The sequence below is a fragment of the Boleophthalmus pectinirostris genome, unplaced genomic scaffold, assembly GCF_026225935.1.
Source record: "Boleophthalmus pectinirostris isolate CB_2022bp ecotype Guang Dong unplaced genomic scaffold, ASM2622593v1 HiC_scaffold_4, whole genome shotgun sequence".
Lineage (NCBI taxonomy): Eukaryota > Metazoa > Chordata > Actinopteri > Gobiiformes > Gobiidae > Boleophthalmus > Boleophthalmus pectinirostris.
Window position 1 is genome coordinate 22,072,683 of NW_026571353.1, and position 15,383 is coordinate 22,088,065.

Consider the following 15,383-nt stretch of genomic DNA (forward strand, 5'->3'; position numbering starts at 1 on the left):
AGTTATGTTAGTGGTAATATATCTAACATGCATCGTCATTGTTCTGCCACACCTCTTTTTGTGTCCAGTGGAAGCTTTTGAGGAAGTATCGGACAGCCTGTGCGTGCCTCAGTACAACGCAGACGGAGAGGAGAGAGTGATTCTGTTCTTAAAGATGGCACCAGGGAGACCCTTCAGTGCAGAGCTGGTGTCAAAGATTAGAGGAGCTATTAGGAAAGCTCTGTCTGCCCGCCACGTCCCCGCCCTGCTGCTGGAGACCAAAGACATTCCTGTAAGTAAAGAGAACAAGAAAAAGCCTAGATACAGTGAGATAGGTCAGCTTGTCACAATAGCAGTGTATATGTGTATGGGAGTATATTACAGATCTGGCCTATGGTAAGACAGTATAGGCAAATGCTACAGGCTAATAATAATGCCTCATGTGCAATGGGCAGCACACAAAGACATACATGCACCTGAATGTTCCTGGTCATTATAACAGCATACAGCTCAAAATGAAAGATGCTGGAAACAGTTTGAATTCCAAAATTATTTGGTACATAGATCTGTCACAATAACACATTTTGATGCATGATATATATAAAATAAAGCAAGATAATCCCAGCAAACCCTTTTTAAGTAGACAGTATCAATACAACAATACAACAAATAAATAGGATGATGCACCTATAATTAGCCCCAAGACTGACTTATTCAATCCTTTATAGCTGAAATCTTATCGTATTACCACTAAAGTAACAAAAATTTCCCCAAAGAAAAAAAGGATGCGATTAGATGACTTTCCCCGAGGCCTGGACACTGGAAGTGGTAGAAGTGAGGTCGAGGAGAGAGAAGGGAATGATGAGAGGATGAGGGGGCGCTAGGGAGGAGGTGGAGCGTAGCACAAACTAAAGCGGCCGTGCACCTGCGATGGGGGTTTAAATTGGGCAGACTGGACGCTGCTTCAACATGGGGAGTTGCAGTGAGCAGCGAGGAGTAATGAGCGGGTGAGGAGTAGAAGTGGTGTGGTAGCAAAGTAGTTGAGCAAAGTCCAGGCTGAATTTACGCAAACTCCATATTACAGGCATATATAGGCATGTAGATACTGATTAGCATTATCAGGACAATTGAAATAAATGTTGAGAAAAACATTTTTTTCACTATCATCCACCATTATGTAATATAAGTTGTTTTTGTAGTGATGAATGGTACTTCAAAATGTGTCTGTATAACTGATTTTCTGTTGTGTGTTCTGCAGTACACCATCAGCGGGAAGAAGGTGGAAGTGGCAGTAAAACAGGTGATAGCTGGACGAGAGGTGTCCCAAAGAGGAGCGTTCTCCAACCCAGATTCACTGGACCTTTACAAGAACATTCCTGAGCTGCAGAACTTCTAAAGCTTTTTAGATTAGGGAAATATTTCAATGAATTATGGATGTGTCAGTTAAAAAATATTGGCTGGCTCCAGTGCGTTTGAATCGGGCCATGCATATCAAGAGTCTTAAATCTCATATTAATTTTGGCCTCAAAATAACACTTAAAAGTAATTTAATACTGCATCATACTTAAAATGTAAGTCTGTTGAATATATTGTCCCATAAAAATTAAAAGAATAATTTCGTCATATATGATATCATATATATAGAAAAATGTATATATATGTTGATGCAAGACCAAAAGTCTAATATGTAAATAGGGGAAATTGCTGTGACTTCTGACAAAGTAACCCTTCTCTTGTACAGGTCAATTAACTTAAATAATAAGGTAATTTATTACAACTTAAAGACAATGGTCGTGCGTACATGCACACTCAAAATCTCATTATTATCAGAAGTTTGATAAAATTATTAAAATGACATAAGCGGTGAAATCTGCTGTGAGTAATCTGATTTCTCTCTGATCATGGTTCTGCAGATTGCTCACATCAGATTTTGCAGTTTGCATGTAATTTAAATAATCTGTAAGGTCCATAAATCAGATAATAATCAAATTTGAGTGTGCATATAGCCAACGATAAACACTATTGTAACTGAAATACGACTGTTGCTGCTTCAGTTCTTTTTGTGACTGAGTAAACTGAAGGGCAGTGGCACTTGTTCTCTGCTTTGAAACTGTGGATAATAGAGAGGATTTTCCCATCATGCTTTGCTTTGGCCTCTCTATGCAGGTCTCTGTGTCACTGGTACTGTAGCTCCCAGACTTGAAAACCAAGAACTGTGCAAACAGGTGTAATGATTATCTTTGTCTCATATTGCCATATCATTTTCTATGTGATGTGTGCTGCTTTTTCAACGTTCGTGTACTGGTAAATATACTGTATATTTTTAACTGTGTATGGCATTGATATTATATATGCAAGTGCAGATAGTGGCCTGTATGTGAACGCTAAATGCACAGATGCTTTGTGACGTTGGAACTTCCAGTTTGGTTAAATTAACCACAGAAACACTTACTGAAAATTGTATCTTAAACTGAAAAGTTATGTACTAACATTTATTTTTGTAAGGCAAGCTTCACTAACCTTTTCATGAGGTTTTTGTAAACTATTAAATTACTTGTTATAGCAAACTAATAAGAAGTAAAAGGCTTACAATAATAAAATCGTTTTTCCATAGATTCTTTTAAAAATGCTATAAAACAAAACATTCCCTTCTAAACTGACAAAGATGTGTGCTACAGGTTGGAAAGGGATCATAATAATGAACTTGCACTTTAATGTGTTACATGGTACAGTGTTTTCATGTGGCTACTAGATCTAAGTTGCATATTTTACTAATAAATAATTTTATAATTGAAATTATTTGTCTCAAGAGATTGATGTTGTAAGTATAGTCAAAACTCCTACTGACTAATGTCCATGAACAAATATTTTCTATTCTATTGCCATTTAGAAAAATAAGATGAAGCTACTAATTTTCTTTTTGTATAATTGTTCACTGCAATACAAACAGTGGCCTAAGTAGTGGATTGCTTGTAATTCTTGTTTAAATCCACCCGACTTTAGTTTCACTGATATAAATGTATGATCTGAACTAAAAAAGGGTTTACATTCTAACTCTTCATTTGTACTTAGCTTTAGTAAGTTCTGCTAACTGAACTCCAAGCTGTTAGCTGTAGAAAATGTTCCAGTGTTGAAGTAGCGCATATGTGTCCAAGAGCCAATCATTGTGACTGACATCTAATTCTAAAATAAACCTGCAACCTTTGGACGTGCAAACGCTGTGCGCAGTCCGTCTGCCAAATTTCAAAACAACAACTTAAAAATAGAGATCTGGTTTGCTTCCAGTTTGTCAAAACACAGACTGTGAATATCATGGAAGAGCAGGAAAGCTGAAATATCATTTTTATACCCAAATAACAAGTGCTTGATAAACGCCAATGCAAAACAGTGAGGTCCCTAGAGAAAGGGAACTAGAGCTAACCCACTAGGCATAAAACGGAGCACATTAGCGGTGACTAAATGACTTTGTTTACTGTGATGTGCTCTGTGTTTGTGTGTTTAGTGGTAATTTGTTGTCTGTGTGATCAATTTAAAATGTAAATTCATCTTCACTCACTAATGATACACTCTCTATTCTCTTGTGTGTAGAGGCTGAACATGTGCTGATTGTAGTTAGGCAAAACAATCACATTCAGTAAGATCTGAGCAGGATGTAAGACATACTAACTCCTGCCTCATGTGTCAGTAAAGGGTGATTAGTTAACTATTAACAATAAAAGTGTATGACAGATCTTAACATACTGAAAAACAATAAGCCAAGAATTGAATTGGCGACACCTTTAGAGGCAATTTTGAGATGTGAGCAACATGTTGAAAAGACTACGAAACAGAACGTTATAACAAGTTTCACTACTGTCAAAAATGTAAACAGGAAGTGCGAGTTATTTTTTTCCTTTCAGTCAATCAACACGACTTCTCCATCTCTATTGTAGCAGTAGAACTATCTGCCTCCTCAGACTCCCTAGCTCTACTTCTTCTTCTTCTTCTTCACCAATAGTTTCAGAGTTGGAGGAGAAAAGTCTCTTAACAATTATGATTTATTTGCAAGGACCACACTCACCAAATAGGGTACTGATACTAACTGTAGGCTCTGCTCTGTTTGAGGCTTTTGAGACTTTAATCTGTGTCATATTTGAACACAATTTGACCATAATGAACTGACTTACTTTTTTTTGACCATAATGAACTGACTTGATTTGTGCTGCTAAACAAGTCTGTCACACGTAAAATTACAGTCACAAGTTTTTTCGGTGGACCATGAATGCTCATATTGATCACAGGTGCCTGAAAATGTGTTTTTTAAATCTATTTTGGGTTTTTCCTTGAATTTTCAGACCATTTTATGATGTTTTGACAGTTGCTAAAGCATTGTGTCATCATGGTAACTCCTAAACTGTCCAGCATTAGAGATACATGTAGAAACCCCCCTCAGAGTGACGTCATTGTCAGTTATCGATACTATTAGATAATCTTCATTATATAAGATCCAACAATGGCCCCAAGCTAAGGCCAAGTGAGGGGTATCCAGATGCAGGAATGCTGAGGATGATGATGAGATGAAGATTAGTAGATGACTCATGGCTGGGTGAGGTGAGATGGTGGAACTGAGTGAACCTTGACCAAATATGGGTGACAGGAAAATGGGAGGTGTTGTTGAAGTGTTGTTGTGCTTTGAGGAGCAGTTAGAATGAGTTTTAGTTTTAGTTGTTTTAATTGTTGACTTCTTCCAAAACCTATGTCAAGTTAATAAAAACCTTTATACATTCATTTAATGCATTTTACTCATTTGTTTGTTTTATATATATTTAAATAATGTAAACGCCAAGATATAAAAGTGGAACCAAAGAAGCCAAAGAGACCCCATACAACAGGTGTTCATAGTAGGTGTCAGCTCCCTGTTATACTACTATGCAACATTTTGAGGACTTTTCACATTCATAAGATGCCATGTTTAGTTTTAAATTGTTGCAGTGGGAACAGTCCTAATTTTTCTGAAATCCATATATTTGTGGAGAAATTGAGATTGAGAAAATATGGTTTAAAAAGAGTGTTTTATATGTTACAATGATTTAATTACTTTGCATCATTTTAGTTTGGTCTTTCTGTTTTATCAGTTTCTTTGCTGTAGCCCCCCTTTCCTCCTCACTCAGTCAACAGTATGAGATAACACAACTTAATATGCCTTTCGTGCAATTTAATTTGAGTTTGTTTGGTGTTGTCGTGGTGATGAGTGCGACAGGAGAAGCGGCTAAATGGAAAAGGATCTCTGTGGAGATTTGTGTTTGTATAACCGCCCAAATTGTGTTGAGCAGATGTGCAAATTGGTATCACACATTTCCGATCCACTGGAGAGTAAACAGTTTGTGTCCTCTGGAATGACAATTGTGACTTTATGAAACTGTCACAGCATCTAATTGTAAGTTAGCCACATAGTTTTGTGTGAATATATTTACTCAAAGGTCTGTATTGTTTCTGAGTAGTTTAAAGGTGCAGCACTGTAGTTCATAATATAGTACAGAAACATTCGCTTGATAACCTAAAGTTGCAGATTAGCATTCATTACATTAATTAATTAACCACTGGATTTATGTAGCACCTTTCAAGATACCCAAAGCATTTAGCCTTGCTGTATTCGTCCACTCTACTCTCAATGGTGGTAAACTACTATTGTATCCACAGCTGCCAATCTGCACCATCAGCCCCTCCGACCACAACCGACACTTACACACACGCCGCATTTATATTAAACAATGTGTGTCTTTCCTAAGGACACAACAGGTATTATTATCTGGCTACCAACGGCATTACAATAATAACTAGCACAAGGCAAACAAATGAATAGGCTACAGAGTAACAGACATTGTGATTGCAATAAACTGTAGCTACCTGTGTAAGGTGGGAATCGAAGTTTGTACAGCTGATTAAAACAGTGGAGGGTACATACATGTGACAACCTAAAGGGTAATTGATTCTTGTGAGATCCTGAGCAAAAGGACAATAAGGCGCAGTTCAAATGGCACACCTGGGCACACAGAGAATACCAATCTCAAAGTGCTGGGGCTGTGTGCTACAAGAGCCAAGCCTTCGCATTTCTCATGTTTGCTCTGCCTCTTCTAAGATTAATGGAAAAATGAACTTCCTGACTTTTGTAACTCAAGAATGGAAGTCACTCAGCTTTAGATAGAATGCACAACAGCTAAGAATTCAAAAACACACACGCATACACACAAATCGTCACGCCACAAAAGCCTATATATACCTATGAATGGTTTACCCACGAAGTTTAGTGTAAATTTCTGTTGAATTCATCAAATGTGTTTCTAGCCAGAAATCCCAGTGGGCAGGCTCTGTAATTGTTCAAATAAACAGCAGACCTATGGTATACCAGTTAGTTTGAGGTCCTATATTATATAAAGTTTACTCTTCTGCTTTAAGAAATGTTAGAATGTTGTTACCTCCTCAAAAAAGCTACCCAGAGTTGTGTTTAGTTTCATTCACACATGTTTGAGTCTCTTTATTATGAACTGTAGTTTTCATATTAACAGAAATCATTGCTGAAATCATCCAACTGATTCTCCATACACCTCTATACACCTTCTAGGTGTATGGAGTTTAAAATACAGTGGAGATCTATATGTATTACCAGATACCATCACAAGGTGGAAAAGAGTGTTTTCAGTTTGAGAGAAGAACTCAGCCAAAATATGTAGGATTCATGTGTTAAACATGTGTGAATGAAAGATAAACAACTCCACGTATGTTTTTGATGATGATACAACATTATAATATAGATCAGAAAATAATGTAATATGGGCCCTTTAATTAATTTAGGTATACTTCTAGTCAGACTGAACAATTATCAAAATGTGAAGACCTAATGAACCTAAATGGCCTAGAAGTATGTACTTTGAAGTCTATCACACCAGCAGTATATGGCACAGAGCAGTTGAACAGCATTGTACAAAACCTCACAAGCAATAGGCCTAACTTCTCTTGAAAGGTGTAGGAGATTAGTGTCTTGATAGAAATTTTACCATTTTGTTTGAGAGCATTTTTGACAAAGTAATAAAAACTTGAAGACCACCAAAGAGTCAGTGGTGAAGAGATAGAATTTTACAGTGCAAAATTCAAACTCAAGTTGAATCATTCAGTTGATTTTTGACACACTTCTTGTAGCCCAACTCCAGTAGAGTTTTCAGGCTTTTCAGACCTTGATAATTTCCGTCTTCTATTTCACCTGAAGTTTTAAATACCTGTTGGGACTGTCAAGCACCAACAGTAATATAAGTTTTTCTTTTACTTTTCTTAAAACAAAACCGACTGATGAACTCACTTCTCCTTTTATCACGCTCTCTCAAAAGCAAGAGATTTGAGATGGCTGGGAAGGGAAATCTGAAGGATGTTGAAATTGCAGAGAAAAGGGCATATTTCTTAAATAGGTAAAGCAAAAGGGTGTATAGCAGACATGGAAAAAACTGCTATATAGCCCATATTAGATTGAATGACGACGTGTTATGATCGTTTGAATTCGCTTCAATTTTATCTGCCAATCTCGTGCTCTTTTTGTTGACTGTTCAGATGTAGGTGGCAGCCCGCTTTGTGAAGACGTGTGTCACTCAGTTCCCTGTCACATGCTGAGTTCTTTTTGTGAGTGGAAGTACTTCTTAGATAAATACATCATTCAGTTCATTTGCAGTTCATTTATTTGTCCTTAAAGCTGGTTGGTGTTCAGTGAGGACTATGCCTTTGGTGTCTGTCAAGGTTAAAAGAGAGACATAACAATTGAACTCCTAAGTAAGGCTGCAACTAATGATTATTTTTGTTGTTGATTTTTTTCAATTACAGTTTTTAAAAATTTACAATAATGAAAAAAGGTTCACTTAGGAATACATTTTTACAAGCAAGGACAATGCACCACAACAATAAGTAGTAGATCTTAAATGAATATTAGCAAAAGGCAGGATTTATGTATGCAGATGGTGCAAGAAGAAGATGGTTAGATGGGATGGGATGCATTTCAGACTAGAGGAACAACCTCTGCTTTTGGTTCTTATGAGTTAAAATAAAGAAGAGGACAATGGTAATGAATAAATTACAAAATTAACATACTCTCTTGAGTGGGAGAGTAGCAATGTTAGTGCATGGGCGTTTGTGTGTTGTACTTTGGATAAAGATAGTATTATACTTCCACACTAAATGTTCACCAAATATTACTTGTTTAGCGATATTAGCGATAGTTTGTCAAAACCAATTATTCATTTTTTCAGGTACAAATGTGAAAATCGTGCTGCCCTGTTTCTCATTCTACAGCAGTGTAACCTAAAAATAGTCTGGCCTGGTCAAGACGAGAAAAGGCTAAACTGAGCTAAATGTGATTGGCAGATGATGCAGAGAGATTTCCACACAAGATGGCATGGGAGAATACTGGAAACATATGGATGCGGAAAGAAAAAAAAAAGCTATGTAGTTCAGTATATTTTCTTTTTATTTATTTGTCCTTTATCCTCTTCTTAAGTCAGGGAGATGTTTGCTTAAAAAATAAATGGTTCTGGCTGTGTATTTCTGTAAATCATTATTGAATTAAGACTACAGTGTGAATGCTGCATTACATCATTAACATCCACTTCAGTTCTCACCGTTAAAAATAACCCGATAATAATTACTCATTTGTAATACCTTCTCCACCAAGAAATGATGAGGCCCTTTTTCCCACGCTTTGAGTCAATTATCTCACATCTGCATTGATCTGTGTCCTTGAGAATGCGATGGGATTCACAGTGCGATGCAGGTGTAAAATAAGAAAATAAACAGGGAAGTGTCTGACAGACCTTGTGCTACAGGATCAGGGCCAATGGATTAGTAGAGACTGGTGGAAAAAATGGCTTTACCAAATATTGCTGGATTACACAGGAATAATGCTGTATTTTATTATTTAATTCATTTATTTAATTATTTCCTTATGTAAAGTCTCATTTAAGCATTATTTTAAATGCTGGGTCATATATGCATGAAAAACAAAATATGCCTCTAGTTCTATATCAACATCCTGCCACAGTGATCGATTGGGTATGAATTTTTAGCTTCCACTATAACAAAATTTTATTGCCAAACAATGTCACCTAAGATGGGCTCAAGGCCTTAACTGAGGCACGCAAGTTTGTGGGATGAGCATGGATCTATAAAAAGAAATTAAGACACATGTAACAGAGTTAAAAATGCACTTATTACTCTTGTAATACTACTGATTGTATTTTATGTTTCATTTTATGTGAATTTGATCATTTTTAGGTTTTATTTTGAAACCCCAAGAGCATGTTCATAAGACAATGTTTCCATATGTAACGGATGTATCAACAACAAATGGGACCGAAAGTGTGTGAAGTCAGAGGGCGTGACGACTGAGAGATCTTATAATCTTTACTGGAGCACCTAAGTGGCAGAGGTCACCTGCAGACTATACACCTGGAACATCAACACATCTGGTACACACAGACAAACCACATCCTCTAAAGGAGCCCGTTTAATGACGTGTGCAACAAAGGGTACCCGTGGTATCCTTTTCCTGGTTCGTGGCCCCGAATTATTATTTCGTCCCAATGCGTTAGCAATTCGTTCCCATGTTTTAGCCAATTTGTTTCCGAAAATTAAGAAATTAAGTATTACGTATGAGCTATAAACCCTCTACATTGGCTAAACTGACATTTCATGAGCCATGTAGAGGCCCACTGAAGCCCGACGCACCTCATTTCAATAAGTGTAAAGCACTTAGTGAGCTATTTTATGGAGTCCATTTTAAGAAAAATTATTTAATATGAAACTATTTAGGCTGTGATCTCATGCGTCAGGGCGCACACTTGCCTGTTTATGGGTGGCACAATGACATTCAGGTAAACAAGACACCAAGAACAGCGTGAATTCAATGTGCTGTGTGCAGCTGATGGATATAATATCAACACTCAACAGCCTGTACACAAGTTAGTGTGCAGTTAGCATAACTGTTTATCAAACAGCAGGACGTCCTTGCTCCAGTCCTTGGTTTAGACTTTTTTTTTCATTCAAAGAAATTAATCCAAAAATGAATAACATGTGGCCTGTGTTATCCAAATTAATCTACACTCTGATCTTTAGGATAACAGAAATAAACTGTAGCTCCTGTGCTCTTTCCTGCCTTCAACACCTCCTTTCACTATTGGCCCCTTTGAAAACACGGTGTGCTCTCTCCTCGCGTGTTATCTTAGTAAGGTAACTCTATCAGCATCCTTCTAGTCTAAATGTCCATGGGCACAAATGCAACAACCACCACTGTTCTGGTCAACTCCAGGGAAAGAGCACATTTAACACAAAAAGTCTCAGATGCATGCCACATTTTATAGACATGACTTCAATATGGAGCAGAGGAAGGGTAAACTGCTAAGCTATTGACACCAGCAGGTAGCCAAGATCTACCTCACAATGAATGCACAAGTCTCAATGCATCACTCATTTGAATGAAAATCAGGTGGGACTTTGTCTTCGCGATTCAAATGTGCTTTTATCCTGGATCCCAGATCCCAAAACAACCAGCATTGTTGAAGTAACGATGCAGGCTGTTGTGATCACCCAAAACTTGGGGCCATGGAAATAAAATATAGACCCTGAATTGTGTCTGATCCTGTTTTCAACAAGTCCTTTAGATCTTGGCCCTTCTTTGAAAACATGATGTACTCTCTACTTTAATGCTTGTTACCTAGACTACACAAGAGCAGCCACTGTCCGAGGGCATGAGCTTCAGTGACCATCATCCAGTGTGTTGTACAAATGCGGACCTTGTCGTTGTGTTCACATTAGTGCCTTGTAACATAATCAAAGCTGAGAGCCACAGATTCTCACATATTTGCATATTAACCATGTCAACATCCTCTTGTTTACCCAAATGCCATTGTGCCAGCCATAAGCAGGCAGAGACCATGAGATCGCAACCTTAATAGACAAATTGGTAAAACCTGGTAACGAATTGCTAATGGGTGGAAACTATGTGTGATAATTCAAGGCCATGATTTAGTACCATTTTTTGCAAATGTCATTTGGCAGGCTCAGTATCCTGTTGATGTGGAGGAGCCGGGAATCTACTCCGAGATTATATTTCTTACCATTTCACCACCTCGCTCTGCAAAAGAAACTCAGAAAAAACATTAGTACCAATTTTGCTTCTTGTATAGTCTAAATCTTGAGTTTAGACAACAAACCAATGGAGGCATCAGGAGTCTCCATGTTGGCTCCAGTGTTTCCTCAACATTTTCCTGCTTAAAGTAACAGTTTGAGTATGCTCCATACTCAAGTAGGTTGTCAGGAGGCATTCCCAGCTGTTCCACCATCATCTTCATCTGTGCAGTGACATAACATTAGTGGATAGTCCAAATGGGGCTGCAGTACAAGTGAGAGGGAAGTAATATCTTACCAAGTGATAATTGGAGCTAGGGAAAAGGTGTTGTCCAAGATAGGAAGACCAAAGTACAGCCCCACATGTACCTCTGGAGCCCTGAGAAAGCAGACATAAGAACACATGAGAATACTAAAGTTACCAGTGCAAATGAAAATAAATGAATATTGGATGCAATGAACTTACCTGTATCCATCAGGCTGCTTATACAGCCCATGGTGCACCTTTGGTGTGGGAATGGCCAAACCAAAATCAGTGAGTTTGACTTTCAGTTTCCTGTTGACCAACATGATGTTGTCAAGCTTAAGATCTGAGTGTGTGACACCAAGACCCTTCAGGCTGTCAAAAGCCACCAGGAGCTGCAAAGACAACAACAATGAGAATATTTTCATGTGTACAATAAGTTATATATATATATATATATATTATTATTTTTTTTTAAATGCTGTAAAAACTTGTTGGAAGCCTTTTCTATATTACATATATCATATCTCATAGTGTAAACAGAATAACTCCACATCCCTGTTGGGCTATGGTCCGTAGCTCACATGGAGCAAGTGAGCGCCTACAGTCTCGGAGGTAATCCCACAGACTGATATCCAACATCTCAAACACCAGACAGGGAAGGCCCAACTGGATGAAGCACTCTTTGAACTGGACCATGTTACAGCGTTCACAGTCCAGCTGCCCGATGATGTTTAGCATGGTCACCTGTAGATGGTAACATGCATTTAGACATGTCCTTTGTTCATCTAGACTTAGACAAAATCAAGACAAATAACTTCAGCTTACTTCATCTTCAGCCTCTTCAATGGCCAAATGATTCTTCATCATTTTAATAGCCACCTACTCTTTGGTCTCCATGTTTTGGCACTTGATCACATATCCAAAAGAGCCTTCACCAAGAGTACAGAGCCTCAGCACAGAGTAGATGGCAGTGTTTGCACGAATCTCCTGACCCACAGTTATGTTTTAATACAAAGAGAAAAGAAATATGTCAGCATGTCATGACAGTATTGCTGTCATTTCGTTCAAGGAAAGCAATCATATCATCCGTAATCGACAAGTAAGCCTGGGATCCTTTGTTTTAGAGATTGGTAATGCCTTCACCCAACACTTGGGGCATTTCGCGCCCTGAGATTCTACATGAAATAAACAACACGCTCTCACTCCTGTCGTTCTCCGTTTTCAGGTAAAGGTTACCAGATGTTTTATACACGCATTGTTCAGATATTTACTTGTTAAAATAGCACGGTAAAGTGGAGATAAGGAGATGTTTTATTTCTTTGTTTTGATAAATTAGATCTAAAGTTTTTCTGCATCGTATACTTGTACTCCGCCATCTTGTGCCCACACAAGCCAATGTTACAAAGGCACATGGTAAAATACTGTTGCATCTACTACTGCATTAAACTTCTGCATGAGAGAAACACACAATCACTCTCGTTTCTCCCTATTTTCAGAAGTGCAGCATTCACCATTTCCAGAGTACAACATATGTTCTTAAATGTATGTCAGACTGGAGGTAAACTTCTGCAGACATAACATTTTAAAACAAAATATATTTTCTAAAATGACCTCAAGACTGTAATCTTGCACTTGAATCTTGCATTTCCTTCAACCTTTGTGTCAATTCATGAAATCAATAAGCATCTCGTGTGAAAGAAAAATGCTTGCTTCATTTAAAGGTTGTATAGAGGATTTTCCAAGGAACGAGAAATCCAGCGACTGTTTGTCCTTTTTCAAATGTTGCGCATGCGTGAAACCACCCCCCCTCCCCTACAGCTCCCTACGTAGAAACGCCTCCTCCCGCCTCCTCACTACGCCAGAAACAGGTTTGTTTACAGCCGGTGCGCTGCACATGACTTGTAAACAACTAACTACAGTGTTGGTTAGGCAAGGCGGAGAAGTGAGGAGCGGGGGGAGCGGGTGCGCGGACATTTCGTTCGCGGATGAGAAGTGAGGAGCAGGGAGAAGAGCGGAGCAGGGAGAGAGGAGAGGGGAGCGGTGCGCGGAGATTCCGTGCCCAGAGAAGTGAGGAGCAGGGGGAAGAGCGGAACGGGCAGCGGGGACAGGAGCAGTAAGGGGTGCAGAGAAGGTTGCGCGGAGATTCCGTGCGAATGAACTAGCTACAACACGCAGCAGCAAGCGGACTCTTTCTTTGCCTTGAAGATTACGTTTTCAGACATAGGATATCGCTTTCGTGTCCTGAAAAACGTTTGACTAGCTCTTGGAAATAAAGTACGTTTTCATAATAAGCAGAAGTGACCTGTCCAGGAGTAATTTGGCGACCAATGCGTCAGTCTTTAGACCCTGCGTCTGCTTCAGTTGCGCCATCGCTGGAATGAATCTATAAGAATCACCTTAGTTTGGCTTCGCTGCTTTTCCCCTTGTCTTCTTCTTTCAGCGACCTCAAAAACGGACTTTCTTTTGCGGCTAACTGCTCCTGGATTCTTGTCTGCCATTGCAACAAACTTTGTGCTAACTGCGAGGAAGATATAGGTCAAAAAAAGCCGCTAAGAACTGTTGCGTTGGTGGAGTAAACAGCGTCTGTGCGTCTTGCGTCTGTGGACTGCGTGACAGGCGTACGTAAACCACGTACCGGCGGCGCGCAGGCAAGTCAGTTACGCTAGAAACGTAGGGAGATTGATTGACAGCCTGTCAACTAACAGATAACGAGGCAGTGTCGTTATCTATTGGCAAATGTTTAGCCCCACCACATCCAGAGTTGATGAATTTTTATTCTCTTTTTTTTGGTCATCATAATTACAAGGCTACTGCACCTCTATAATGCTATCATTGACAACTTGAAACAAAAAAAAATCCTCCATACAACCTTTAACTGACAGATACAAATTAAATTTACTCACAGGATTTTGGATGTCTTATTTTTTATTTACATCTAACTAAACATTCATATTTTTGTAGTTAAAACTTTAATAAATCAAGTTTAGAATAAGACATCAACAAATCCTGTACTGTCAAGATCAAAACCCATTTTGGTGGCTGTATGGTTCTGGGTGCATGTAGAAGGAAATAATGTGAGATAACAATTCTATATAAATCTGTGGTTGCAAGTTGATTAAATGAAACAATAAAACAACTGCAGATGTGGATTGGACAATGCTGTTTCTATATGTAAACTTATGTTCAGGGAGTAAATAAATTAGATGTGCCTGTTAGCAGTGTCTCACCTCAAAAATGCATTTCCTATGTTTTACTCTTATTTAGTCATGCAATGTAAGATTACAACATGTCCCATGAAGGTTTTTGAATCTTTATATCTAGTTTTGTCAGTGCATACAGCCTATCCATCTAACAGCCTGCTCTATCTCTGATCCCACACTGAGCAGAGCAGGATGTGCACATTTGCATGAAATTGAAGTGGAGACCACCAGTGAGCAGCCTGATTTCATCTAAATGACACAGATCGCAGAAATATTACCAAGTCAAGCATAGAATACTTATCAGCATAGTGCTGCATGGTGTTCACTGTCAGATCTCTTATTTATTCAGATATACAGTGTTGGTTTACATTCTACAAACAGGGATGAAAAAGTCCATAGAAAATCATCTTACATTGCACATAAGCCGCAGATAAGCAAAACATGTGTTAAAATAATGTAAAATCAATTGTGGCTTGTCTTGCTCATTTTAAATAGCCTCAATTACAGCAGTTGTTTGGGTGTATACATTCTTTGTAACAAAAACATATATATATACATTTCTATCATACCAGCTTTAACTTTAGATCTGAGTTAAGATCTAAAGTTCTGTTAAAACTGATGTATAGTGTATGCATAAAAAACAGCTGGCATAAGTGGCAGTGGTATTGTGTTATCAAGCAAAATTGAAAATCCATGTGGCTAATGTCAGCTATGTCAATGTCACAAGTCTGTTAATGTTCATGTTACTGTTATAACTAGGAACCATCTAATACAGATTATTTTCCCCAACCAAGATAGATTTTCAATATTTGTTGCTG

At 38.3% G+C, this 15,383-nt stretch overlaps 1 protein-coding gene across 1 annotated transcript in view; it reads left to right on the plus strand.

Annotated features, from left to right (window-relative positions):
* The window catches only part of aacs (acetoacetyl-CoA synthetase), a 28,062-nt gene extending 25,287 nt beyond the window's left edge, over window positions 1-2,775 (plus strand). The window contains exons 17-18 of the mRNA XM_020937149.2: window positions 69-271; window positions 1,238-2,775. Coding sequence (XP_020792808.2) covers window positions 69-271; window positions 1,238-1,375 — 341 coding nt within the window. The 3' untranslated portion in view covers window positions 1,376-2,775. The remainder of the gene's footprint in view (window positions 1-68; window positions 272-1,237) is intronic.
* Window positions 2,776-15,383: the final 12,608 nt, after the last annotated feature.